Genomic DNA, 27,290 nt, shown 5'->3' with positions numbered 1-27,290 from the left:
AGGGAGCGTCCCTGCGCCTGCGCAGGGACGCTCCCACCCTCACTCCCCCGCCTTCCCCGCCCGCGCGCGGGGCCCGGCGGCAGTGGTGGAGGCCTCTCCGTGGCCTCCGCTGGTCGCTGGAAGCCCTCCAGAGACTCTGGAGGGCCTCCAGCGACCAGCGGAGGCCGCGGAGAGGCCGCGGGGCACCCGCGCTGGTCCCGGAAGGCCTTCCAGAGCCTCTGGAAGGCCTTCGGGGACCAGCGCCGGCCAGTGAAGGCTTCCCCGCGGCCTCCGCTGGTCCCTGGAGGCCCTCCAGAGTCTCTGGAGGGCCTCCAGGGACCAGCGGAGGCCGCGGGGAAGCCGCGGGGCACCCGGCGCTGGTCCCGGAAGGCCTTCCAGAGCCTCTGGAAGGCCTTCGGGGACCAGCGCCGGCCAGCGAAGGCTTCCCCGCGGCCTCCGCTGGTCCCTGGAGGCCCTCCAGAGTCTCTGGAGGGCCTCCAGGGACCAGCGGAGGGCCGCGGGGAAGCCGCGGGGCACCCGGCGCTGGTCCCGGAAGGCCTTCCAGAGGCTCTGGAAGGCCTTCCGGGACCAGCGCCGGCCAGCGAAGGCTTCCCCGCGGCCTCCGCTGGTCCCTGGAGGCCCTCCAGAGTCTCTGGAGGGCCTCCAGGGACCAGCGGAGGCCGCGGGGGAGGCCGCGGGGCACCCGGCGCTGGTCCCGGAAGGCCTTCCAGAGCCTCTGGAAGGCCTTCCGGGACCAGCGCCGGCCAGCGAAGGCTTCCCCGCGGCCTCCGCTGGTCCCTGGAGGCCCTCCAGAGTCTCTGGAGGGCCTCCAGGGACCAGCGGAGGCCGCGGGGAGGCCGCGGGGCACCCGGCGCTGGTCCCGGAAGGCCTTCCAGAGGCTCTGGAAGGCCTCCAGGGACCAGCGGAGGCCGCGGGGAAGCCGCGGGGCACCCGGCGCTGGTCCCGGAAGGCCTTCCAGAGCCTCTGGAAGGCCTTCGGGGACCAGCGCCGGCCAGCGAAGGCTTCCCCGCGGCCTCCGCTGGTCCCTGGAGGCCCTCCAGAGTCTCTGGAGGGCCTCCAGGGACCAGCGGAGGCCGCGGGGAAGCCGCGGAGCAGCCGGCGCTGGTCCCTGGAGGCCTCCAGAGGCCAGCGCCGGTATCGGAGAGGCCCGGCGCTGGTCCCTGGAGGCCTCCAGAGGCCAGCCCCGGCAGCTCCCTCCCTCGCCGCGAGGCCGCCGCCGGAGGACTCCCCGCCGCCAGCCGCCGCTGGATCCGCCGCCCTGGATTAAGGTAAGGGGGCTGAAAGCGGGGGGGGGGGGGGCGGGGGGCGGCCTTCCTTTCTTCCCTCCCTCCTCCCTTCCTTCCTTCCTTTCTTCCTTCCTTCCTTCCTTCCTTCCCTCCCTCCCTCCTCCCTTTCTTCCTTTCTTCCTTCCTTCCCTCACTCCCTTCCCTTCCTTCCTTCCCTCCCTCCTCCCTCCCTTCCTTTCTTCCTTCCTTCCCTCCCTCCCTTGCCTTCCTTCCTTCCCTCCCTCCTCCCTTCCTTTCTTCCTTCCTTCCTTCCCTCCCTCCCCCCTTCCTTCCTTCCTTCCTTCCCTCCCCCTTCCTTCCTTCCTTCCCTCCCTCCCTCCCCCTTCCTTCCTTCCCTCCTTCCTTCCTTCCTTCCTTCCTTCCTTCCTTCCTTCCTTCCTTCCTTCCTTCCTTCCTTCCTTCCTTCCTTCCCTCCCTTCCTTCCTTCCTCCCTTCCCTCCCTTCCTTCCTTCCTTCCTTCCCTCCCTCCCTTCTTCCTTTCTTCCCTTCTTCCCTTCCTCCCTTTCTCCCTTCCTTCCTTCCTTCCCTCCCTCCCTCCTTATGTTGTTATGTGATGCAGAGTGTTGGACTGGATGGGCCACTGGCCTGATCCAACAGGGCTTCTCTTATGTTCTTATGTGACGCAGAGTGTTGGACTGGATGGGCCACTGGCCTGATCCAACAGGACTTCTCTTATGTTCTTATGTGATGCAGAGTGTTGGACTGGATGGGCCACTGGCCTGATCCAACAGGGCTTCTCTTATGTTCTTATGTGACGCAGAGTGTTGGACTGGATGGGCCACTGGCCTGATCCAACAGGGCTTCTCTTATGTTCTTATGTGACGCAGAGTGTTGGACTGGATGGGCCACTGGCCTGATCCAACAGGGCTTCTCTTATGTTGTTATGTGATGCAGAGTGTTGGACTGGATGGGCCACTGGCCTGATCCAACAGGGCTTCTCTTATGTTGTTATGTGACGCAGAGTGTTGGACTGGATGGGCCACTGGCCTGATCCAACAGGGCTTCTCTTATGTTGTTATGTGATGCAGAGTGTTGGACTGGATGGGCCACTGGCCTGATCCAACAGGGCTTCTCTTATGTTGTTATGTGATGTAGAGTGTTGGACTGGATGGGCCACTGGCCTGATCCAACAGGGCTTCTCTTATGTTATTATGTGACGCAGAGTGTTGGACTGGAGGGGCCACTGGCCTGATCCAACAGGGCTTCTCTTATGTGACAATACTGACTTTGGTGGACCCAAGCACTGATTCAGTGTAAGGGAGCTTTGCGTTTGTGTCTTCTAGTGCAATTTTGTTCTCAGATCCTGTATTTACTTCATCAGTATATGGGATAAGGCACTTTCTCAACTGTGCTGCATAATGCAGCCTATTTATTTTGTCCTGTTGGCTCTGTTGGCTCTATCTGCGCCACCTTCATCACTTTCGGGGTGTGGATCCCCCAGTGGAGTGGTCTCCCGACTCCCTCCGCCGGCTGTTTCTGATAGCCCTGCGCCCCCTCTTTCATTTGATATGTGTCCCGTGCGGGTGCCACCCTCCCGCCGGGAGATGCCGCAAAATGAGCCCCCTTGAGGCTTATGGCGGCAGGGCTCGGGGGAAGCGAGCTAGACTGCTGTTCTTTTGAGGGGTTATAGAGTGTTTCGAGCCCGTCCCTGTGGCATCGGTCCCATCATTGTGGGGCCCAGGGGGCCGGCGCAGCGGCACGCTGAAGCAGCCTGTCGGTCACTTCCAGGTTCCTGTCCTGCATCTTGACCGGTGTTATTAGTGACAGGCTGCTTCGGCGTGCCGCTGCGCCGGCCCCCTTGGTCCCACAACGATGGGACCGATGCCACAGGGACGGGCTCGAAACACTCTATAACCCCTCAAAAGAACAGCAGTCTAGCTCGCTTCCCCCGAGCCCTGCCGCCATAAGCCTCAAGGGGGCTCATTTTGCGGCATCTCCCGGCGGGAGGGTGGCACCTGCACGGGACACATATCAAATGAAAGAGGGGGCGCAGGGCTATCAGAAACAGTCGGCGGAGGGAGTCGGGAGACCACCCCACTGGGGGATCCACACCCCGAAAGTGATGAAGGTGGCGCAGATAGAGCCAACAGAGCCAACAGGACAAAATAAATAGGCTGCATTATGCAGCACAGTTGAGAAAGTGCCTTATCCCATATACTGATGAAGTATATACAGGATTTGAGAACAAAATTGTTTCCGGCGGTGATATTTGGGGGATTTTTGGGGACGTCACAGGAAGTGCTGTGAAGTCACTTCCTGTTTCTGGCAGGTGACGTGGGGGAAATGATGTCACAGGAAGTGATGCCACTTCCTGTTTCCGGTGGTGGCATGACATCACCGGAAGTGACGTCACCGGAAGTGACGTCACTTCCTGTTTCCGGCACACCCCCCCCCCCCCCCAGTGTCCCTGGCTGGCCTTCAGACATTATGGTCACCCTAATGCAGAGTGATATATAATAATCTAGCCTGTGATTAAAACATGAGTTGTTGTGGCCAGATCATGCTTTTTGAGGAATGGCCATAGTTGGCATACCAGTCATAGTTGGCATACTAGCCAGAGCTGAGAAAAGTTGCTGTGTGTCCCAGAAGAGATCTGAGCGAAGATCCTTTACTACCCTCAAGCTATGAACCTGATCCTTCAGAAGAAATGCAACCTCTTCCTTGGTCCTCAAGAATCTTTCTCATTAACCAACAGAACCTCAATGTTGCCTGAGCTGCAATTTTTTTGCCCATGACTCAGTTATTGACCCATTATCCTCTCTAGACACTTATTCAGGACTTCCACAAACCCTCCTGTCTCAGCTGTTAAGGAGAAATAGAGTGCATGTTGATGTCACCTCATTCCAATCCCCTGATGATCTCATGAGATATTAAACACTAGGGATAGGCCCAGACTAGGAAAGCCAAGTTTGGGGTTTGTGAATTGTTGGACCCAAACCGATCCCCAAGCAAAGCCTGCCTTGAAAAACCCTAGATAGGGTCACCATAATTAGACCAAACTTTGGCTCACATTTGGGTCTGTGCCCATCCGTATTAAACATCATGAGCAACAACATGGATCCCTGTGGGACCCCCATAGCAGAAACACCCCAGGACCCAGCTGTACTCCCCCAGCATGACCTTTTTGATCTGACCAGTTAAAATTGATTGTACCCAATAAAGCATGGTGCTTCCAGTTCCCAACCCAGACAACTTTTCCAGAAGGATACCATGACTGAAGGTATTGAGAGCCATTAACAGTTCTGTTCTCCTGAGGGAAATGCCTTCTGTTAATGGCAAATGTAGTCTTCTCTGTCCAGTCCAGTAAGTTTCCATGTACATACATCATGATACTGAAAATATTAGTATTATATAAATCAGTCACAAGAGGGGTGCAGTGATAGGACAGCAGTGTTCATATTATACTTCTAGGATTAGGTATCCTGGTAATTTCTTTCCAATAGGATTTATGTTTGTATCTTCAGTGGTTTCATTTCCTTAGCAAGAAAACCAGCTGTTGGCTTTTGTGACCTGGGTGACTCTTCTGGAATTAGGGTTAAACTCATATTGATTTGCTCCAATGAAGAAGTATAGGATGCCTATGAAGAAGGAAAAAAAGCAAAGTCAAATAACTCTAATGTATGCATTGCAACAAGTAATAAAACAATAATATGGGTATGCATGCAAATGTAAGAATGAAGTCACTAGTTTCACTACTAGTAATCTTGAATACATTTTTGCAGCTCTTGGTTCCCGAAGTGAATTTATCTCATAACGCCACCTGATTCTCTACCACCCAGTTCACACTATTTACATGTTCTTAGGAGGGAGGGCAGAACGGTATAGCCCAATCACAGAAGCTAAGCAGCATCAGTGCTTGGAAAGAAGACCACCAAGGAAGACTCTGCAGAGGAAGGCAATGGCAAACCACCTCTGCTTCTCACTTGCCTTGAAAAACCCTAGATAGGGTCACCATAAGTCGGCTCCAACTTCATGGCATGTTCACATACACACAAGAAAAGCCTCACTGGATTAGACACAGCAAGTTTGAGAATGCTAGCCCCACCCCCTGCCTTCACGCAATGTCCTGGTTGCTTGCAGGGGCAACTGTGTGGAGGAAATGCTGGTTTCGGAACACTGCTGGTCACAGAGAGGGAGAGCTTGAGTAGCCACTTCCTCTGTGTAGCACCTCTACTCTGGAGATACAAATTCCACCTAGATATCATAGTAGTAGCTGTAGATAAACATATCCTCATAAATTTGTCAACATGCTGTTTCCAAGCCTGTGAAGCCATCAGATTGTCATTTATACTTTTCTTTGAGAGGACTCAAGAAGTCTTGATTTTTTTGCAAGCTCTTGCAGGGAAAGACAGTTAAATGCAGACTTCAGTCAAGGCATGTCAAGCAGATTTTGCTGCAACTACTCACCGTTATACTGAAAAGCAGCATCGACTTGCCCCTCAATACCTGGGAAGTCATTTCTTATCCATTTAGGTCTCCTCTCCAGGGTTTGGCTGCCTTCATTATAACTACGAAAAATAATTTTTGATAGAGTGATCAGTCAGTTTTTAAAAACCTCCAAAGCAGATTGATAAAACGTTTAAAAAAGCAAACCCCCAAATCAGCTAAGCTAATATAGCAAGACTTTTTAAAACAGGATTCTCCTGGAGAGCATTTTTACAAAGAAAATAGGGCTGTAGTAAAATTGTGATTGTTGAAGAGGATGCTTTATTTAAAGGGATCAGGGCCGCAGTTTATGGTACTATTTATATTATGCATTTCTTGTTTATATTTCTTTGCTTTCTAGTTTCTATAATCCCAGTTTTGCATTTCTTACTTCATATTTTATACTGTTACTAGTGCATTGTTTTTTAACTTTGATAGCCAATCTTATTACAGTGTTTATCATATATCTTAGGCTGTTCCTACTGCATTGTTAAATTTGGTAATCTGCCTTGAGTGTCAGCAAGAAAGTTAGACTATAATTCAAATATATACATAAATAATATTAGCAACCCCCCCCCCCCCCCAAACAGCAAAAGGTTTACAATCTAGGCAGATTAATCAGATCCAGATCCAGTTACTCCAATGGAGCAATGCTGGATGACCACTATTGTGTCAAATGGGTGTCCATGTTTTATATGTCTCAGTGTCTCTCTATGTGTGCAAATGGTTTATGGAAGAAAGACAGAATTCAGTTTTCCTAGGACCACTCAGTGAGTTCATTGCTGAGGTAAGATGTGACCCAGGGATTCTCTAACTCACAGATCACTCTCTTCATTGCTATATTCATGGTGATTAAGAACACAAGAAAAGCCGTGGTGGATCAGACCAATGGCCCATCTAAACCAGCATCCAGCTTCACACACTAGCCACCTTGGAAGGCTGACAAGCAAGGTGTAGAGGCCAAAGCCTCCTCCTGTTGCTCCCCTAGCAATGAAGCTGCCTTATACTGAATCAGACCATTGGTATATCAACGTCAGTATTGTCTACTCAGACTGGCAACAGATCTCTGGAAGAAGACTTTTTAAACTGGAGATTCAGGAAGTTGAACCTGGGACCTTCAGCATGCCAAACAGATGCTCTACCACTGAGCCATGGACCCCAGCTTTCGATGTATGGTGCCTCTGAAGATTACTATTTCTTTAGGCATCATGGGTGATGATCCTGCATGGATCTGTCAAGGTCCCTCTAAGCTAATGTCCATCACTACCTCTTATATGCATCACTTCCTTAAGATATCATCTGTCCTGTGCAGAACATTCTCTTTTTCTGCTGTAAAATTGCTGCTTATTAACTTTACTGGTTCTTCATGAGGGATAAGTTTCTTTTCACTATCTCCATACCATGTATAATTTTTATAATATCTAATGTTCTTCCTAAATTGTCATTTTTATATAGTGAAAAACCCAAGCCTCTTGTGATGAATTCATAGTACAATAGAATTCTTTGCATTGCTGGTAGATTCATGTATATTTCTTTGGAAATTTTTGTTTAAGTTCAAGGCTGTTCCAAAATTTCAGCTATCTGTTGCTTTTATATATAGATTGTTGTGACTGCCAGAGGCCAAACAATTCTAGTTTCAACCACTGGAGGGCTTCAGTAATATGATGAAATTGTTTGCTGCTATTTTTTTAATGCAGCACATTACTACTTTCTTTTGGCACTTGAACTTACAAATAACTTTCTGCACCAGATTTTAACTATTAAATGGTCCTCTAGCAGTTGTGGAGACATTTATTTTTTCCAAGGACCGTACAGGTATATTCAGGGCACCAAATAACAGGCAGTTCTGCAGTCAATTAAAGAATTAAGCACCCTTCCACAAAGCCACATAGAAGAAGTGAGAACTCATCTGTGTCATCCACATATGCAGCTGTTCCTTCTTGGTAGGTGAAAAATAGGTCCCTGCTTTTTAAAAAGCCCTGACACCAGAGCTTGTTTTGAGCAGGAACGCACAGGAATGCCGTTCCAGTTGGCTTGGCATCAGGGGGTGTGGCCCTAATATGCAAATGAGTTCCTGTTGGCCTTTTTCTACAAAAAGACCTATGTGAAACAATGATGACACCAGGGGTGTGGCCTAATATGCAAATGAATTCCTGCTGGGCTGTTTCTACAAAAAAGCCCTCCTGACACAAAGCAGCATCAGTAATTAGGGTTGCCAACTGGCTCCTGATCCATTAAAAGAAGGTTAATGGGATGTTATGCCATGAAAAGATTCAGCTGCCCATTTCCATCCCTTAAACCTTCTACTTAAAGGGACAGGACCTTTCTCCATGTCCAGTTGGCAACCTTCTTGATTCACCCATGAGCCATTCCTTCTGCCATGTGACTGTGTGTTTCCTTGGGCTGTTCTGCAGTGAAGGAGGCCAAGGTATCTGAACTAGCCTAACAACCTCCAGCTGATATATGGAAGTCTCCTGGGATTCCAAGTGATCTCCATGTGACAGAGTTTAGTTCACCTGAAGAAACCGGCTACTCTGGAAGGTGAACTCTATGGCCCTCCCCTTCTCAAACTCAGTCCTCCCCACCAGGTGTCATTCATAAAATCTCCAGATATTTCCGAAGCAATGCATAAGAACTTTTCTCTTTGCAAATCTACTAACATCAGAGATGAGCAAATCCAATCCGTTCCATTCCTTTTGCACCTTTCTCACTCACTATGTTGTACGTTTCACTCTTCCTGAGTTCCATTTTAACTAGAAAATGTATAAAACTGTTCTAGAACTGGAGCATGCAGTTCCTTCAGTTCATTTGCATCTCTCCTCATCCCCCACACATTAACAACCTACGAATGCCCTTTTAGCAAACATTGCAAAAAAAAAGGAATCTGATTTTGTGTTATGAATGCATCAGGGTTCTTTTTCTGTAGTGTGTTAGTGACATGCATGTCATTTGCATTCTGTGAAACATTTGCATGGAAAGAATTTTGCCATCACTCAATCCAGTCAAATGAACACTGGTTTTTCAAAGTGTTTGCACACATCCAATTAGCTAAAACAGACACATAACCATATGAAGACTGCTGCTTTGCAGTGTTTTATCAATGTGCACAGCCATATCATTAATGCTCTGTGATAAACCCAAATGAACTGACCAAATTGAAAGCTGCCCCAGATGGTGTACCCATAAGTATCTATACCAAATTTGACACTAAAAAACAGAATGATTCTTCAAGCAGCAGCAGTCGACATTGGGGACAAGGCCTGGTGATTTGAAACTCCAAAGTGAGGTGAATTTTGGAAGCATCCATTAATGAAATGAATAGGAGTTGAACAAGGCTACTGACTCTAAATAGATCTTTCACCTGTAAGCTTACTAAGGACTGCTATAATTTGAAGTGCTCACGCTAAGAGTTAAAAGTATTCCCCAAGAGCACTTGACATCATACCTCCAATATTTATCAGATACAAAGAAGTATGTTCTTCTTTCATTTGCATTGAAAAGCACTGCATCGATATTACTGACATCGGCTGGGAAGCCCAAGCTCTGAATGTTCTTAGGATATCCAGGTAGCCTGGAATTGCCTTTCACTGCCCAGAACTGGTTGCCTGTAGCAAAACAGAACATAAGAGAAGACATGTTGGATCAGGCCAGTGGTCCATCCAGTCTCACACTCTGTGTCACACAGTGGCCAAAAAACCCAGGAACCATCAGGAGGGCCATCAGTGGCGTCAGGACACTAGAAGCCCTCCCACTGTGCCCCCCCAAGCTCCAAGAATACAGAGCATCACTGCCCCTGACAGAGAGTTCCAATAATATGCTGTGGTTAATAGCCACTGATGGACCTCTGCTCCATATGTTTATCCAATTCCCCCTTGAAGTCGTCTATGCTTGCAGCTGCCACCACCTCCTGTGGCAGTGAATTCCATGTGTTAATCACCCTTTGGGTGAAGAAGTACTTCCTTTTATCCTTGACATCCTTCAACTGAAAATGCCTGAGACTGAATCTGGGACCTTCTTACAATGAAGGAGCTTCCTTGGGAAGTGTTATTTGGTGGTGTAAATTGACTCTTCTTTATTTGTAAGTCTTATTGTTGAAGAAGGCTTTGTAGTTCCTACACTGAGCAAGGATTGGATCTGATGACCAATAAGGTTCTTTTTTTTTTTACTTTAAAAATAAATTGTTGTTGCTTACGGATTAGGCACATCCAAGTCATTTGAGTTGCCTTGGTTGGCATATATATATATGCTGCCTCTCCTGCCAACCAAATATATATATATTTAATTTTGTTCCACTTATATCCCACCCTCCCCACCGAGGCAGGCTCAGGGTGGCTCACACAGACATGCGCATGCATGAATAAACATAATAGTATAACATTAAAACCATAAAACACAGAATAAAATAAACATAAAAACATAAAAATTTTGGTGCTATGATCTTAACCATTTCCAAATTTGTAATTCTCTGTACAACAGAGAATCGCACACAATATTTCAATAAATGCTTTCATACCGAAAGTGAATCTATTATTCTTCTACCCCTAAGCCCTGGATCCTCTTAATTTGCTTTATTGTTCTTTGATTCTAGGCCTCAAGATGCAGTGGGCTGTCTAGTAGATGCAATGAAAGATGTGCATGCTTACCTTTAAAAAGTAGTACTTCATCTTTGTCCGTATTTTCATAAGCAGCATCGATACCCAATAGTAAAAATGACCAGAATGAAGAGATGGGATTAAATTCAACCAGATTCATATGGGGGCGCTTTCTCCAGAATTGCCTGTAAAGAATAAATATAGAGAGATGTTTCTACAAAATAATTTTTTTCACACACAAGGGTAAAAGGGTTAGTGCTACTACTGTTGCAATATTCTCGACTTAATTTCTTCACATCACTACCGCCATTTGCAAGCTTCAGATTAATTTACACTCTGTTTCACATTGCAACAGAGTTAGTGGTTACAATATGCAATATTACGGGCAGAAAATTCAGATTGTGAGAAAAAAATGTGAAAGTATCAGAGACAACTTCTTAGTTTAATGAAACCACACATGCAAAATAACTAAGCAAAGAGGAGGAATGGGATTGTGCCTCAGTGGCAGAGCATCTTTGGCATGCAGAAGGTCCCAGGTTCAATCCCTGGCATCTCCAGTTAAAAGGATCAGGTAGGAGGTGATGTGAAAGACCTCTGCCTGAGATCCTGGAGAGCTGCTGCCAGTCAGAGTAGACTATACTGAATGATGGACCAAGGGTCTGATTCAGTATAAGGCAGCTTCATGTGTGAGTGATGAAAAGAAGCAAACTGTACTTTAACACTTGTACAGCGGATAAACGTCTAGTCTGAACATGTGGAAGTGCTTCATACCGAGTCAGACACTGGTTTATCATTGTCAGTATTATCCACTCTAATTGGCAGTGGCTCTCTAGTATCTCAGGTGATAGGGTTGCCAGTCCCCAGGTCCCAGTGGGGGTTCCCCTGGTTTTCAGGGCTTCTTCCCAGCACTGGCTAGCAGGCCGTAGGAGAAACCCCTTCACAAACAGCAACATTGCTGTGCAATGTTCCCGACACAATGTGATGTCATCATACCAGGCCAATTAAATAGTGATGCTCTGGTTTGAGGACAAAACTCTATGGTTTGAAGCCAGTTATGCCATAGAGTTTTGCCTAAAATCCAAAGTGTCACTGCACAATGTCCCCAATGTGATGCTGTCACTTCCAGGTAATGTCATTACATCAAGGATGTCTCAGAACACCCCCCAAATCCCACCACTGGAGCAATGAGGGGACATGGCAACACTATCAGGTGAACATCTTTAACATTTGGATCCTCCTTTTAACTGCACATGTTGGAGACTGAACCAGGAACCTTCAGCATGCAAAGCAGATACTCTATCACTGAGCTCTTATAGACAGAGATGGCTATGGACCAGTTGAAGTATTTAAATAGTAAGTGCTGTATTTACTGTTTATTTAAATCATTGCTATGCTGTTTTTCCACCCAATATGAGGACCCCAAGGTAGTGAGCATCAGAATATTAAAAACATTCTGTGGTATATATATGTTTGTGTGTGCGTGTGTGAACAATTTAACACAGTTAAATACAAGGAAGAATGACAAAGTCTTCACCTGCTGATGGAAGATAATGATGGCAGGGGAACTCAGTTGTCTCTGATCTAAAGCAGTTATTAGTGGTTATTGAAACATTCTCTCCATTCCCTACATTTATACCCTGCCCCAGCCATTTGTGGGAGATATGGGGTATAAATCAACAGAAATAATAAATAAAATGTTTTTATAAATAAATAAATAAATAATCTGGATCTTGTGGTGCTTAGGCTAAATATAGCTGTTCTTCAAGACAGCTTGCTTACTTGTCTTTGAAGAATAATATTTCTCCCCGAAAAGTAGTAACAGCATCAAAAGTCAACTGTGGATCACAAGTTGCTGGTAAAACAGGTTCAGCGGGTCTGCTGGGTTGTCTTGATTCGTTTTGTTCTGTTCGGTCTTGAGATGGATTGGATGGTGTTCCTAAGGAACATTGAGAAGTATGTTGTTAGTAGAGAATAGCTACCTTTATCTGAATAGACATGTAAACACATTCAAGCATTTGTAGAATCACACATTTGCACAGATAGGAGTGATACTTCTAAGAAGACATTGATGGTTGCAATCCTAAAATCATATGCTAGGGGAAAGGTCCCATTGAAAATCAGTGGGGTTTATTTCTGATTATACACCTTTAGGATCGCACTAGACCCCAGCTTATGAGAGGATGTTTGGTGAAATGTTGTAAACAGGCATTTTAGCTGACAAAGATAAATGCATTCTTTGGTAATGAGTAGTTAGAGTCCTATACTTATAAAGATCTAACATTTGGCCTCTTTGGTGGCTTCTGAAACAAGTAACAATACATTATATTGCCATTTTAGGGCAGAGTTTTAAAGAGAAGGTTGCCAGTGTGATGTTAGTTCAAAGATAAAAATAGAGTCCAAATACTTTGGAGAACAAGTTGCACCTTTAAGATCAACAAAGTTGTATGCAGAATGTAAGCTTTCATATGCATGCATACTTCTTCAGATGAGGGGATAGCGTACAGTGGGCTGAAATACATGTAGTTGGTAGGTAAAAAGTGTAAACTGATACAAAGGATCAAATGGCAAAACAATGTAATAACTTGGAAGGCCATTTGGTCTGGATAGCAATAAAAGCTTAAAGTTGCCTATTAATTGTTGTTGCTGAAAGTCTAGGTAAAACAAAAGGACATGTATACGAAAAAGGCATGCATACGAAAGCTGACATTCTGAATAAAACTTTGTTGGTCTTAAAGGTACATCTTGACTCCTACTTTGTTCTGTTGCTTCAGACCAACATGGCTGCCCACTTGTATCTAAATACTTTGAAGATAAGAGAAATCTTCAACCAGCTATGGAATGTATATCAAGAGAAGGCCATCCTGAATTCAATTGGGACAAAACGTTGGGATTATAATTATTTTTGGAGATTCCTCCATGGTATCATGTTCTTTTACTTTATTTTGAAAAAAAAATGTAGAGCCTATGAAGAATACTTGCTAAAATACTTTTTAAAAATTACCATAGAGTTGCTGAATGCCTTCTATGTCATCTCGAGAGAGGATAGGTTGATTGTTCTGGAGACTCTTATAAACTGGATACATCAAGGCATTGCCATCTTTGGAATGGAACAGTCCAAGTGAGTGGCCAAACTCATGGGCAGCAACAACGAACAAGTTAGAGCCTGTAAAGAAAAGTATCAACCTATAGATTAGCACTCCAAATTTTCTGTAATGGAATGTCATTGCGGTTACACATTCCTCCCTTCTATCTTCCTTTCTGTGATGACAGTATTTATAATTTATAGCTATCTCCTTATGTGTAGCAGTGTTCCAGAACTGTTCACTTGAGGACTTGTCCTAAGATCACATAGCTTGTTGTGGGAAAAGGCTTAGAGACTGTTATACACGGTGTTTTAGTTTCTCTTCATATAAACAGATGTTTCAAGCCATTCTTCATTCTCTTTAGCTGTGGCCCCAGAAATATATACATCTCCAATTCAGGGACAATTAGGTATTCCCTGGGTCAGGCAAACCATAATTTATTGATACATCTCTCAACTATCAAATTAAGACTCATTCCTGCTTTGCAGACCAGGATTGTAACCATCTTTAAACCATAGCTTCCAATCTTGGTTTGGCATGTGAGCACAAACCATAACTTTCTGGTTCATCTGTAACAATAAACTATGGGCGTTTTCGCACTGACCTTACTCGGGAGCAACGTCCCTCTTCACCGCGCAGCGTCTGCGCGGATTTCGCACTAATTGCTCCGCAGAATCCGGAAGAGCCGCAAAGTCCCGCGGCTTTTGTGTCACAAATGTAAACTGGTTTTTGGCCAGTTTACATTTGCAACGCAAAAGCCGCGGGACTTTGCGGCTCTTCCGGGTTCTGCGGAGCAATTAGTGCGAAATCCGCGCAGACGCTGCGCGGTGAAGAGGGACGTCGCTCCCGAGTAAGGTCAGTGCGAAAACGCTCTATGTTTTATGCTAAACAAGAAGTTGCTGATTGATCACATGATTGGGGAGGGTCATATGAGCCCAATTTCCTGATTGCATGTGTCATATGAACTGATCCTACTTCTCTCAATGCTACTTGAGAAACTATAATGAAGGCTGACTTCAAGGAAATTTAGACATTAGTTACTTGATATTTCCACAATCTGATAAGGCTATGATAAAGTTGCAACAAGTGCTACTAACCTATTAATAAGAATGAACATGATGTCCTGGTAGTGGCTAGCCATAGATATCATTGTGAAACTAAGAACAAGACAGGAGTATTCTACAGTGGATCTTACATCTGTTCAAGGAAAACTCTTCCTACATTTCCCAGCCCTTTAAACTTACCATGTTGGTCTTTGGTCCAGTTTTCATCCTCATCAAAATGGGCATCTCCTCCAATGTTGGTGTTGCTGGGTGCATAGGCATGGGCAAGTGTGCCGCCAGCCCCATCAAAGGGGTTGAAATCACCATGCTCTAAGTACAGAGGAAGATACATTAAAGAATTATGTTGCCCATTACCAGACATCTGTTGTAGCTGCAGAGCTCAACAGTTAGAAACATACAGCTGGAAGTGACTTCAAGAGTAATCTAGTTCATCCCTCTGCGTAATGTGGGAAAATTACAACTACCTACTCCCAACTCCCGGTGACCCACTGTTGTTTGTGACCCCTTGTTGCTTGAATCGGTGTAGAACTTTCACCAAACTGATAAATCACATGACGTGAGTTGTTTTGGACGCAGAAGTCTGCTTCCTTGGGCTTAGCCTTTTTTTAAATGAATTCAAGGACCATGTATCTCCCTTATACAAAAGTTGGGATGCTTTCAGGAAAAGCCCTGAAAGTAGATTGCACCTAGCTTTAAACCATAGCTTCTGGGTTGCACTGGAACATACATCTGGGCTGAAAGCATGGCCATGTAGTCAAAACACTGCAGTCCTCATTTACCTAATCCCATATTTACACCTTTAGTTCTAAGTATGTTGAAGCCAGTGGATTTTTAAAGGTGTGTCTCTGTTTAGGATTGCAAAAGTCTTCCTCAAGAAGCAATTTCAGATGCTACTACAAGTCTTTTCCGTGAGCTGTGTGGAGATAATTATATCTTCTGGTAGAAGGCCAAGTCAGATAATCTATTCAGCACAGACAGGCGTGAAGGATAGGGAGGACTAAAGGAGATGCCCAACGGGAGTTAGCCATGGAGACACTATAAAACCTTATGCCATTTTCTATAGTTTCTGGCAGAAGTGACAAAAGCAGAAGCCAGATACCTACACCACCCTCTTCTGGTTCCTCTGCCAACTTCTTTACACACACCCAGCATAGTCAGTTTCAGAGCCATAATTCATAACTGAATGTTTAATACCCATACAATCCTGCCCCCCCCCCAAAAAAAATCAAATTTGCCTATGCTGCCTGGATTTTAGAAAAAGATATAAAACATTAATTATGGGCAAATACAGCTGACTGTTCAATTGCCAGTTGACTAACATGTTCATGCCTGAGCCCATACAGATGACTAAACTATCCTGGTAATAAAATATTCTTCAGCAGGATAATACCTGATAATAACTGATATTCATCAGGATAATACCTATTAAAGCTACCCTGGGCTGAGAGAGCTCACTGTAGTGTAGTTCAGTTGTCTCTGAGTACTAGCACACCAAAGGAATAATTACCACTAGGTCACAATTTACCTCAGAAATAGCCCCATACAGTAAAACTGAGTGAGGACACTCCAGGTTTGGAAACGCCTGGAGATTTAGGGGTTAGAGCTTGGAGAGGGACCTCAGCAGGATATAATGGCACAGAGTCCACTTTCCACAGCAGCCATGGCAACTGATCTCTGTAGTCCAGAGTTTGGTTGTAATTCTGGTAGCTCTCCAGGCCCCACCTGGAGGTTGACAACCCTGCCAGAGACTGGGCCCAAAACTTTTTACAAATCATATACTCCAGGGCTTTTTTGTAGCAGGGACTCATTTGCATATTAGGCCACACACCCCTGATGTAGCCAATCCTTCTGGAGCTTACAGTAGGCCCTGTAAGCTCTTGGAGGATTGGCTACACCAGGGGTGTGTGGCCTAATATGCAAAGAAGTTCCTGCTACAAAAAAAGCCCTGGTACAATTATATATTTACTCTTCTTATGGTTTTCCCTATGAATACTGTCCTAAAACATCTGTATTTTCAGAGTCCAGACCTCATGGAGCGATGACTCCAGCCTATCAGACTCACCTCACCTGGAGCTGAAGCAAGAGGAGACAAGGGAAAGCTGTTGACAGCTGTCAGTAGGCCCTGTAGTAGCAGCCCTGTAAGCTCTTGGAGGATTGACTACATTAGGGGGTGTGGCCAAATATGCAAAAGAGTTCCTGCTACAAAAAAGCCCTGTGCTCCATCTTCCTCCAGCCTATTGAACTTCTGACTTTGGAAGCTAAAGGCAGTATGCTGTTGTATGGTCAGATCTCTGTAAGCTCCTGTTTGTTCTGCCTATTTTGGACTGCAAACATTACAGACAGGCATGAGTGTCAACATTCTGATGGGCCATGGATGGAGGACTGCATTTGTCTTGGTAGTCTCAATTTCATTTCATTTCATTTCATTTATATCCCGCCCTACCCCACCAAAGCGGGCTCAGGGCGACTCACAACATAAAAATTCTAACAATAAAATTCAAGAATTAAAATACAATAATAATTTACATAATTAAAACAACTAATATATCAATACATCAATCAGTCTCAGTGTGCTATTTTATAGTCTTCCGTCAGAATATTTCAATGTTTCAATGCCGGTCAGTTATAAGCCAACCGGAAGAGGACTGTCTTACAGGCCCTGCGGAACTGTCCAATGTCCTGCAGGGCCCTGACCTCTTGAACATATGAACATATGAAGCTGCCTTATACTGAATCAGACCTTTGGTCCATCAAAGTCAGTATTGTCTTCTCAGACTGGCAGCAGCTCTCCAGGATCTCAAGCTGAGGTTTTTCACACCTATTTGCCTGGACCCTTTTTTGGAGATGCCAGGGATTGAACTGGGGACCTTCTGCTTCCCAAGCAGATGCTCTACCACTGAGCCACCGTCCCTCCCCCTCTCTTCTGGTAACTGGTTCCACCAGCAAGGGGCTGTGATCGAGAAGGCCCTGTCCCTAGTTGACTTCAACTGGGCCTCCTTTGGCAGATTTCTAGAGCCGGATCGCAGTACTCTCTGGGGGGCATATGGAAAGAGACGGTCCCTAAGGTCCCTAAGGTAAGTGATGCAGATGTTCATAGTAATGATGCTGTAAGCGTCATTGTTTTAAAATAAGCCTTTTGTTGCTTTTACCTCTGTGAGCAAAAGAAATCATTATGTCAGCGGTGCTTTCGTCAGACCTTCTGAACGTCAACGGAGTCACTTGGCTCCAAGCCTGAAAAGCTTTCTCAATGGCTTTGACCACATCGGCTTCTTTCATGTCTGGTGTATAGTTCAGTATCCTTCCAAGATAAAGCAGCACACATTAAAACAGAAATAACTGGACTGGGGCTGTCGTTAAAGTGAAATCCACACAATTCGTAAAAGCCCTGCACTGAAAACTTACTTGTAGGTCAAGTCTTTCTTTTCCCATTTGGGTTGTCCTCCAAAAAAAGCAAAGTCCCCCATATCAGGATTCCCACACCTTGGTTTCTGAATCACCTCCAGAGTCTTCGAATCCAATTCACCCGTCACCTCCAGGCCAATGAATTCCTGCATTTCTCGGATTTTTCTAACCATGGAGTTTCCATCTTTCCATTTTACATCCTGTTGTCCATCATATGTGAAGTTGTAATATTTTTCTAAGTATTTCTAATAAAGGGAGAGAATGTGTACATGTTAGTAAAATTAGCATACAGTGTGACTTATCTCCCAAATTTTGACAAGTTATTTCTGTTGGAATATGCAGTGTCTGGTTTATAAGAAGAGAACAATCTCTTCTGGGGGAGACAAATGGAAAACTAGTCAACCGAGATGTGAGTCATTACTTTCTTTCTCCTGCTAGAATTTTCCTTTTATCCTCAGAATGCAATTTTCAGGGCTACCCAAAAGGTATCCTTAGAGCATATAAGGCACACTTATAGAACAGTGCAAAAATTATAAATATCTAGGCTTAATATTCAGTGGAATCCTGAGCTGGAATGCCCACTTGGCTTCCTTAAAAGCTTCAGCAAACAGACTCATTGGAGTTATTATGAGCTTTTTCTACAACAAAGGAGGTTTTCTTATAGATCTGACCCTCAAATTGTTTGTTAGCAAAGTGATTTCACAAAGTGATTTCTCTTCCATTATGTTATGGTTTGCCCACTGTATTCAGAACATAGATGCAAGTTTCTGACTGAAATAACAGATCAATTGTATATGGCTTCTGATATAGATAAGCTAATATTTCTGTTGTCAGTTACTGACTCTAAGGTAGCACTTTTTGCTTTGACTGCTAGCAGAATAAGGCAAAAGCAGTACCCAGGTAGACAGTAAAATGATGTTGTTAACTGCACAATTAAAGCCTGATTATGGAATCACGGGGACGATGTATGTAACTAAGATTGTGAATAATCTAAATATGAATGTGTTAATTTTAGAGTCGACTGTTTTAACTTGTAAGTTGCTGTAATTTTAATGGCTAATGGCTGTATGCAATAAATTTTACTACTACAACTAAGTGGGCTTCTTTCCTGCTTCTTTTCAGAGTTCTGTTTCCTCTCTCCTCTTATCCCATGACCCATCAGCATGTAGTTAGGATGCTATCTCTCTCTTTTTCTACGCAACTCTTAGTTCCTAAATAATCTTCTTTGTTTTCCTCAATTGGCTCTGCTTCTCTGCACACTATGTCAAATAAATTATGACTGATTTTGGCTTAAATATGAGAACTTCCTGATCTCTCTCTCCATCTGCTCTTCTACTGTCCTCAACCAAGGCCAGATCTGGGGGTGGGAAGGGGGCTGGGGGGGGCGTTTGCCCAGGGCGCCGCTGGAGGGGAGACGCCAAATTGGGTATAAAGTCCATTCTATTCTATGGGCCCATAAGATAGAATGGACCCATAAGGGGGGGGGGAGCGTCATTTTTTAATTTTGTCCCCCCTCCAAAAACATGTAGATCAGTCCTATCCTCATCTCTCTGTATCACTCCATCATGCAAATTTCTTTTCCTTCTGATACTTTTTCAGTTCTCTGCCTTCTCTTTCCCTGGACCCCAACTTCTTACCTCTCCTTTTCTAGGGTCTTCTGTCTGTTGTGCCCCTTTTTAAAAAAATAAATAAATAAATCACAGCAACTCATTAGATGGAAACCAGGTATGTCTGCTTGTAGTGACTGTAAGCAATTGCATGAGGTTTCATCACAGGACATAAAAACATAAGAAGCAGCGATGCTAGATCACCCATCTAGTCTAGCACCCTATTTTTATGCAGTGGCCAACCAGACGCCCCCAAGAAGCCTAAATGCATTTCTACAAGGCTAGCAAGACTGAGATGTTCCATCAGGCCTATGTCTGAGGATGGCTTTTTAACTAACTGGCTCCTCCCCCATTGGGAAAAGGGGTCAAAATTGTATGCTTTTTGCACCATCAGAAGCTTCTAAATTGAATTGTTAGGTTATTTTAGTTATTTAACCATTGTTTTTAAATTGCTTTGAATTCTATTGGAAATGTTGTTCCCCACCCTAAGCTCTGTTTACAGGGGAGGGTGGGTTATAAATTTAAATAAATAAATAGCGAGATGTAGACGCCAAAGCCACCTCTTGTGGTATCCATGGAGCGCTGGTGTCCAGAGAATTACTGACTCTGAACTTAAAGGTTTCATTTGTCCTCATAGCTAATAGTCAGTACAGACCTATCCTCAAGGAATCTGTCAAATCTCCTTTTAAAACCAACAAAATTAGTGGCCATTTCTATAGTCAAGTCAGCCAATTCTACAGGCCGATCACTCTTTGGATGAAGAAGTACTTCCTCCTGAATTTATCACCATTTGTTGCGTATCTACCAATTCAAGTATTATGAGAAAGGCAGAAAAAGTTCTCTCTATCCTGTTTTCCACCCTATGCATAATTTTATAAACTTTTATCATGCCACTTCTCTGTTACCTTTTCCTTAGGCAAAAACCTCAGTGCCAGTATCATGTTCTCGGCACTGTCCACTTGGCACCTACCATGTACCTCTTTGTACTTATTTCCAGGTAAGTGTGAATAGGTAATTGAAGCTTCCATATACACTTTCAATCCTATACATGACATCACTGAAATAAGCATCCTTAAATTACAGCAGACCTTGTGTCTGTATAACCATACACCTCATGCCCCATTTTTAGAAGCTACAAATACTGAACCCGCAAGCAATAAACCTACTGACCAGTCTAGAATTTCATTACTGCCTTGTGATTTCTTATTTAGGTTGTATTTGCATCTTCCTTCTCATTACCTGAATAAGCCGCGACCTCTCTTCTTCTCTCCTAACTGATCGTATTGGCAAAGCATACGTAACTGTGGCACACAGCAGCATGAATACGAGGCCCTTCATTCTGCTTCTTTCAGTGTTCCACTGTTTCAAGCTAAACGCTAGAGTCTCTCTGATGATGATGATGAACCCTGATTTATATAGTACTTTTGTGTTTCATAAAATAAGCCATAGCTTGACTCAGTTGAAAACGTTACCCAATCAGAAAGAGTGGGTGTGAAAAAAAGAGATAGGGAAACAAAGTTTGTTTTGGCCTGGAGAGTTTGACATAGTTTCTCCCCCCCCCCCACCTTGGCAGATGTTGCAGTTGTAAAAGAACACTTCCCATCTATGTTCTTCCACCAATGAGCTATGACAAAACTGATGATATACTGCAGGGTGATGAATCGTTCTTTTTTTACCTCCAGGCGCGAATACTTTTATGAGTCATGGGGCTCTAACAACAAAACATAGCCTCAAGCTCTGGACTTCCAAAAGCCTGTAATTCAGTGGTGAAGACATGCCCACATGTTTACATTACTGTGTTCATTCCAGTTGTAGTTGTACCCAACCTACTGTTAATGCAAAATGACTAACGGTTTTTAAATGACACATAATATAGTTGAATTCAGATTTTTTTTTTGTAAAACAAACAAACAAACAAAAAACCTATGGGTCTGACATTATGGTTTTGCGTTACAATGTTACCTGTCTTTTTCCCTCACGAACTTTTAAATTCTTGGAGTTGCAGTTCAGTGCCTGAATCTTTATGCTGTCTGACACAGGAGAGGGCCTTGGCAGGCAGAATCTCTTGGCACAAGCTCTATCAGTTGATGGATGGCCACTCAGACTCCACCCCAGACCATCTAACCAGGGTGTTGGAAGCATTGGCTGGTTGGTTGCAATTGAGCCAGCTGAAGCTTAATCCAACCCAGACGGAGGTCCTGTATATGAGTCGTGGGGGGGCTAGGTTCCGGCATCCAGCTCCCCACCCTGGATGGCGCATCTCTTGCACCAGCTCAGAAGGTGAGGAGTCTGGGTGTGATACTGGATGCAACCCTTTCTATGGAGGCCCAGGTCACAGAAGTTGCACAATCTGCCCTTTTCCATCTTCAGCAGGCCAAGCAACTAGCGCCCTCCCTGGTTCCTCAGAATTTACTTACAGTGATCCATGCAACAGTTACTTCCAGGTTGGACTACTGTAACTCGCTCTACTCAGGCTTGCCCTTGAGGTTGACCTGGAAACTCTAGCTGGCGCAGAATGTGGCAGCACAATTGCTGACTGAATTGCTTGTATGGGCAAGCAGTTGGTCGATGCTGCACAGTCTGCACTGGCTACTGATCGAGTACCGGATCCACTTCAAGGTATTAGTACTGATGTTTAAAGCCTTGTGCGGCCTGGGACCAGCATACCTGAGGGACCATCTCTTCCCATATGAGCCCTGGAGGCCATTACAATCAGCCACTAAACATCTTCTGACCATCCCTGGCCCAAGTGACATTCGTCATGCCTCAACCAGGGCCAGGGCTTTTTCGACCCTGGCCCTGACCTGATGGAATCAGCTCCCTATAGAGGTTTGGGCCCTCTCAAATTTGTTGTCTGTAAGACGGAGCTGTTCTGCCAGGCCTTTGGCTGATGTGGGCGGGTGTCGTTATCTTGCTATACCATCTAACTGGCCTCCCAACACTGACTACCATCTGGACTGGAGGAAAATCGGGCCGATATAGTTGACATCTTTTGGACACCAAGCTGTGAATTTAAGAATCCACACTATCCACGCTGCCTTAAGTTAAATCTGAGTTACCAATTTAACTGCTTTAACTCTTAATATGTCCTAATTGTCCGATTGTTTTACTGTTTTACTGTTTATTGATTGATTGTTGTAGTGCAATTGTTGGTTTTAATTGTTTGACATGTTGGAATCCGCCCTGAGCCCATTATGGGAAAGGGCAGAATATAAATCCACAGAAATAATAAAAAGAAAAGAAAAATAAATAATTTGCCAGAATCTCTTGGCACAATTTGTACGTGCTTACAAGTCAGGAACCACTTGGTCAGAACCAGGGTGGCTTACCCATGTGCTGGCAAATCCATTGGGTTGCAGTTCAGCTATTAAAATTAAATATATGTACACTTGCTAGTACTGGAAATGAGGCTAGAATACCAGGCAGGTTGGAGTATGTTGTCTCCAAAAGACCAAGCATGACAATCATAGTTGTAAATAGATGTAGCAATGTAAATAGATGCAGCATTTAATAAAAAGGTTAGTTACAGTAATCAGCAACTCATTTCCAGGACATCCTTTTTGTCTTCCTAATTTACTATAAATTCTGGATTTCATCAGTTTGTGGTAAGTTCATGACAGTCTAAAGTACTAGTTTGGATCAAGGAATTAAGTTTCTATAAATACCACAATACATAGGGAATGTTCCTGTCTTCCCACTTCCTCTTATGTCCTAACTGTATATAAGCCCAGTATGTCACCCAAATCATTCCTTGTTCTTCCTTAACAAGGACCTCTGTTCTGTAAAAGCAGTGTGATCTTCAGACCCAAGTGAGTTTTCTTGTTATTAAAATTATAAACAGTCCTCTAAAATTTGTCATCTGGAAAATTTAGGGTATAGACCTAACTTGGAAAACCTGAGTATTTAGAAACTCCACTAAACTCACAAAAGCTAGTGCTGAAATGAATGTTGCTAGCCTTTAAGGAAATCATGATTGGCATGCTGAAAGATGAACACATTATTGAAAAGGACAAAATAAAGAAAAGATGGGAATAAGAAAATGAAGAACTATACAGAAGAGATGAAAGGCTAACAAATTACTTCAAAGAAGAATGTTTTTGTAAAAGAACAGTTCCCATCTATGTTCTTCCACCAATGAGCTATGACAACACTTTAAAGAAGAAGCTACAGTTTTAGAAAGTGAAAGCTGCACTGAGAGCAGTCGAGAGAAACAAATTACCAGGAATAGATGGGATATCAATAGAGCTATTCCAAGCCACAGAAATGGAGTCCATCAGTCATTACAAGAATATGCAATATGGGACATTGCAATATGACACAATGGCCTACAGGCTGAAAATTCTCAATCTACATTCCAGTTCTGAAAAAGAGACCAATGACTGTAGCAACTATTGTGGCATCTCATTAATTTATCACATGAGGAAAATGATGCTCAAAATCTTACTACAAAAATTCTTACCAAATATGGGAGAAAAAATGCCAGATGTTCAAGTTGGATTCAGAAAATGAAGCGGCACTGGAGATCATATTGCAAATTTATATTGGTTACTGAAGCATATAAGAGAATTTCAGAAGAAAGTCAGCGTTTGTTCCATAGATTATAGCAAAGCTTTCGATAGTGTGAATTTTGAAAAGGTTATGGTTGACTTTAAAAGAAATGGATGTGCTACAACATCTGATTGTTTTGATGTGCATTGTGTACTCTGGAAAAGAGGCTATTGTTAGTACAGAAAGTGGAGAAACTGAATGGTTTCCCATTGGCAAAGGTGTCATATAAAGATGACACTTCCCACTCTCTTCAATATTTATGCAGAAAATATAATAAAGAAAGCTGGATTAAATTTAGATGAAGGTGTATATTCATTGAGATATACAGAGGACATCATCTCCTGGGGTGCATCATCTCCTCAGATGCCAAGATCGACAAGGAGATTGACAACAGGCTGGCAAAGGCAAACCGTGCATTTGGCCGACTGCACAAAAGAGTGTGGAGCAACAAGCATCTGAAAAAAGGCACAAAGATCAATGTTTACAAAGCAGTTGTGATGACAACCCTCATCTACGGCTCCGAATCGTGGGTTTTATACCGTCATCACCTGCGACTCCTTGAGCGCTTTCATCTGCGCTGCCTTCGCACCATCCTCAACATCCACTGGAGTGACTTTGTGACCAACACTGAAGTCCTCAAGAGGGCGGAGGTTACCAGCATCGAGGCACTGCTGTTGAAGACGCAGCTGCGCTGGGCAGGGCATATTTCTAGGATGGAAAACCACCGCCTTCCCAAGATTGCCCTGTATGGCGAACTCTCCACCGGCCATCGAAATAGAGGGGCACCAAAGAAGAGGTACAAGGACTCCTTGAAGAAATCCCTTAGCACCTGTCACATCAACCATCACCAGTGGTCTGACCTAGCCTCAGATCGCAAAGCATGGAGGCACACCATCCACCAGGCTGTCTCTTCCTTTGAGAACGCACGCATAGCTGGTCTTGAGGACAAAAGGAGATTGAGGAAGAATCGCACTGCTACAGGACCAACCCTAAATCAGACTTTTCCCTGCAGCCGCTGTGGCCGGACCTGCCTGTCCCACATTGGTCTTGTCAGCCACCAGCGAGCCTGCAGCAAACGTGGACTATTGCACCCTTCTTAAATCTTCGTTCGCGAAGCCAAGCCGAGAGAGAGAGAGAGAGAGACAGAGGACACCAGTGGATAATAGTGATGACTTAGAGCAGCTACTGATGAAGGTTAACACAGAAAATGTCAAAGCAGAATTACAGCTGAACACCAAGAAGACAAAAATAATGACTAGTGGGGAATTACATAACTTTAAGGTAGATGATTAAAAAAATTGAAATTTTTAACAATTGTCTATTTCTTGGCTCCATCATCAACCACAAGGGAGACTGCAGCCAAGAAACCACAAAGAGATTGAGACTGGGAAGAGTAGCCATGAAAGAGCAAGAAAGGATGCTTAAGTATAAGTGTTGCTGGTGACCAAGGTCAAGATAATTCATACCGTAACATTCCCCATTACTACATATGGGTGTGAAAGTTGGACAATGAAGAAAGTTGATAATTCAAAATGTGCTGTTGGAGAGAGAGTTTTATGGATACCATGGACCTCCAAAAAGTCAAATTAGTGGCTTCTGGGTCAAATCAAGCCTGAACTCGCCCAAAAGCTAAAATGACCAAACGGAAGTTATCATACTTTGGTCAGATTATAAGAAAACAAGAGTTGACGACAGCAGGAAAAGAGGAAGATCCTACAGGAGACGGATTGATTCAGTCAAGGAAGCCACCGGCCTCATTTTGCAAGATCTGAGCAAGGCTGTTAAAGATGGGATGCTTTGAAGGTCATTAATTCATAGGGTCACCATAAATTGGAAGCTGACTTGACAGTCCTTAACACACACAGCCTTTAAGGTGCCAGTGGATTTCAGTTTTGTGATGCTATAATACACAAATATGGACTTCCTTTTTGGCACAATTCATCATTCATAGCTGCAACATTTAAATAAGCAGAGATCTGTGAACATTCCAGTCAACTTTCTTTCTTAAGATAAGATAGACTTGGATAATTATGATCCAACCATCTTTAATTAAAAGTGCTGGAAAATTCCAAATCCATGTTTCCAGAAGGGAAAATTCCTGACTGGAGCTGCCAAAAAGACACTCCTTCTCTTTAGGGCTTGGGAAATGTTAACTGTTTCAAGGTTGTTGGGTTTAATGTTTTGTAAATCTGTTGTATAACAGCAACTTCAGGTGTGATGGAGATGCAGGAAAAACAGGAGGCAAGAGTGTCTTCGTGTTTCCTCTTTCTGTACTTCCCTGTCACATCTGAAATGGAATTTTGGCATCACTCGCTGTAAGGAGACAGAGGGCTAACAGATTTAAATGGGAAGCATCAAGCAATTGTGCTCCTTGTTCCACTCTGTATCTTTGCTGTGTTCAAAGCCATTTTCATTTGGCTTTCCCCCCAAAACTAACTGTGATGGACAGAGTAGGTTCTGCCTCTGCCTAAGAGAGACCAGTGAGAGCTGGTGAAATTATCAGGAGAGACAGTTGGAAAATCACAGTTAAAAGATCAGTTGGGAGTTGGCAGTTTGGGGAACTGAGAGGGAAAAGAGTATGTCTTCCTGTGTGAAGTCGAGGTGAAGATCACCTTAAAGCTACATGGAAAAAAAGTAAATTTGCAACAAATGCTGGATAAAGGAAACAGTTCAAAGTTCAAAGGAAAAGAAACATTGTAATCTCTGCCTTACTTTCTTTAGTATTATATTCAAACCACAAATAAAATTTAATTCATTGTTTGCTTAACCCTGTGGGTTGTGTGTCTCAGGGAAAGAAACAGGCACACACAAAGTGAGAATCTTGGCATATACCTGTTTTAAGATATGAATAAATGGTGACAGCATGTGAATTGAACAGTGTATGGGCCCCAACCCCAGTAATTTAGTGAAATGTTTGAGTGAGGGCCTCTTATTAAAGAGTTTACAAGATAATGCATGGGATGGAGAAAGTAGAGAAAGAAGTACTTTTCTCCCTTTCTCACAATACAAGAACTCGTGGGCATTCGATGAAATTGCTGAGCAGACAGGTTAAAACGGATAAAAGGAAGTACTTCTTCACCCAAAGGGTGATTAACATGTGGAATTCACTGCCACCGGAGGTGGTGGCGTCCACAAGCATAGCCACCTTCAAGAAGGGGTTAGATAAAAATATGGAGCAGAGGTCCATCAGTGGCTATTAGCCACAGTGTGTGTGTGTGTGTGTGTATATATATATATATATATATATATATATATATATTTGGCTGCTGTGTGACACAGAATG

The 27,290-nt window shown here is 44.0% G+C and overlaps 1 protein-coding gene across 1 annotated transcript; it reads right to left on the bottom strand.

Moving 5' to 3' along the window:
• Positions 1 to 4,723: 4,723 nt before the first annotated feature.
• On the bottom strand, positions 4,724 to 20,812 carry LOC132568763 (stromelysin-1-like). Its single transcript, XM_060234887.1, has 10 exons — positions 20,699 to 20,812; positions 17,853 to 18,097; positions 17,600 to 17,748; positions 14,631 to 14,759; positions 13,305 to 13,466; positions 12,083 to 12,239; positions 10,355 to 10,488; positions 9,157 to 9,316; positions 5,694 to 5,794; positions 4,724 to 4,864 (listed from the first exon to the last, which is right to left on the bottom strand). The coding sequence occupies exons 1-10, from the start codon at positions 20,795 to 20,797 to the stop codon at positions 4,764 to 4,766; spliced, it is 1,437 nt and encodes a 478-aa protein (XP_060090870.1). The 5' UTR covers positions 20,798 to 20,812; the 3' UTR covers positions 4,724 to 4,763.
• Positions 20,813 to 27,290: the final 6,478 nt, after the last annotated feature.

This window comes from Heteronotia binoei, chromosome 3 (genome assembly GCF_032191835.1).
Source record: "Heteronotia binoei isolate CCM8104 ecotype False Entrance Well chromosome 3, APGP_CSIRO_Hbin_v1, whole genome shotgun sequence".
NCBI lineage: Eukaryota > Metazoa > Chordata > Lepidosauria > Squamata > Gekkonidae > Heteronotia > Heteronotia binoei.
This window is presented reverse-complemented; position numbering and strand designations above follow the sequence as displayed.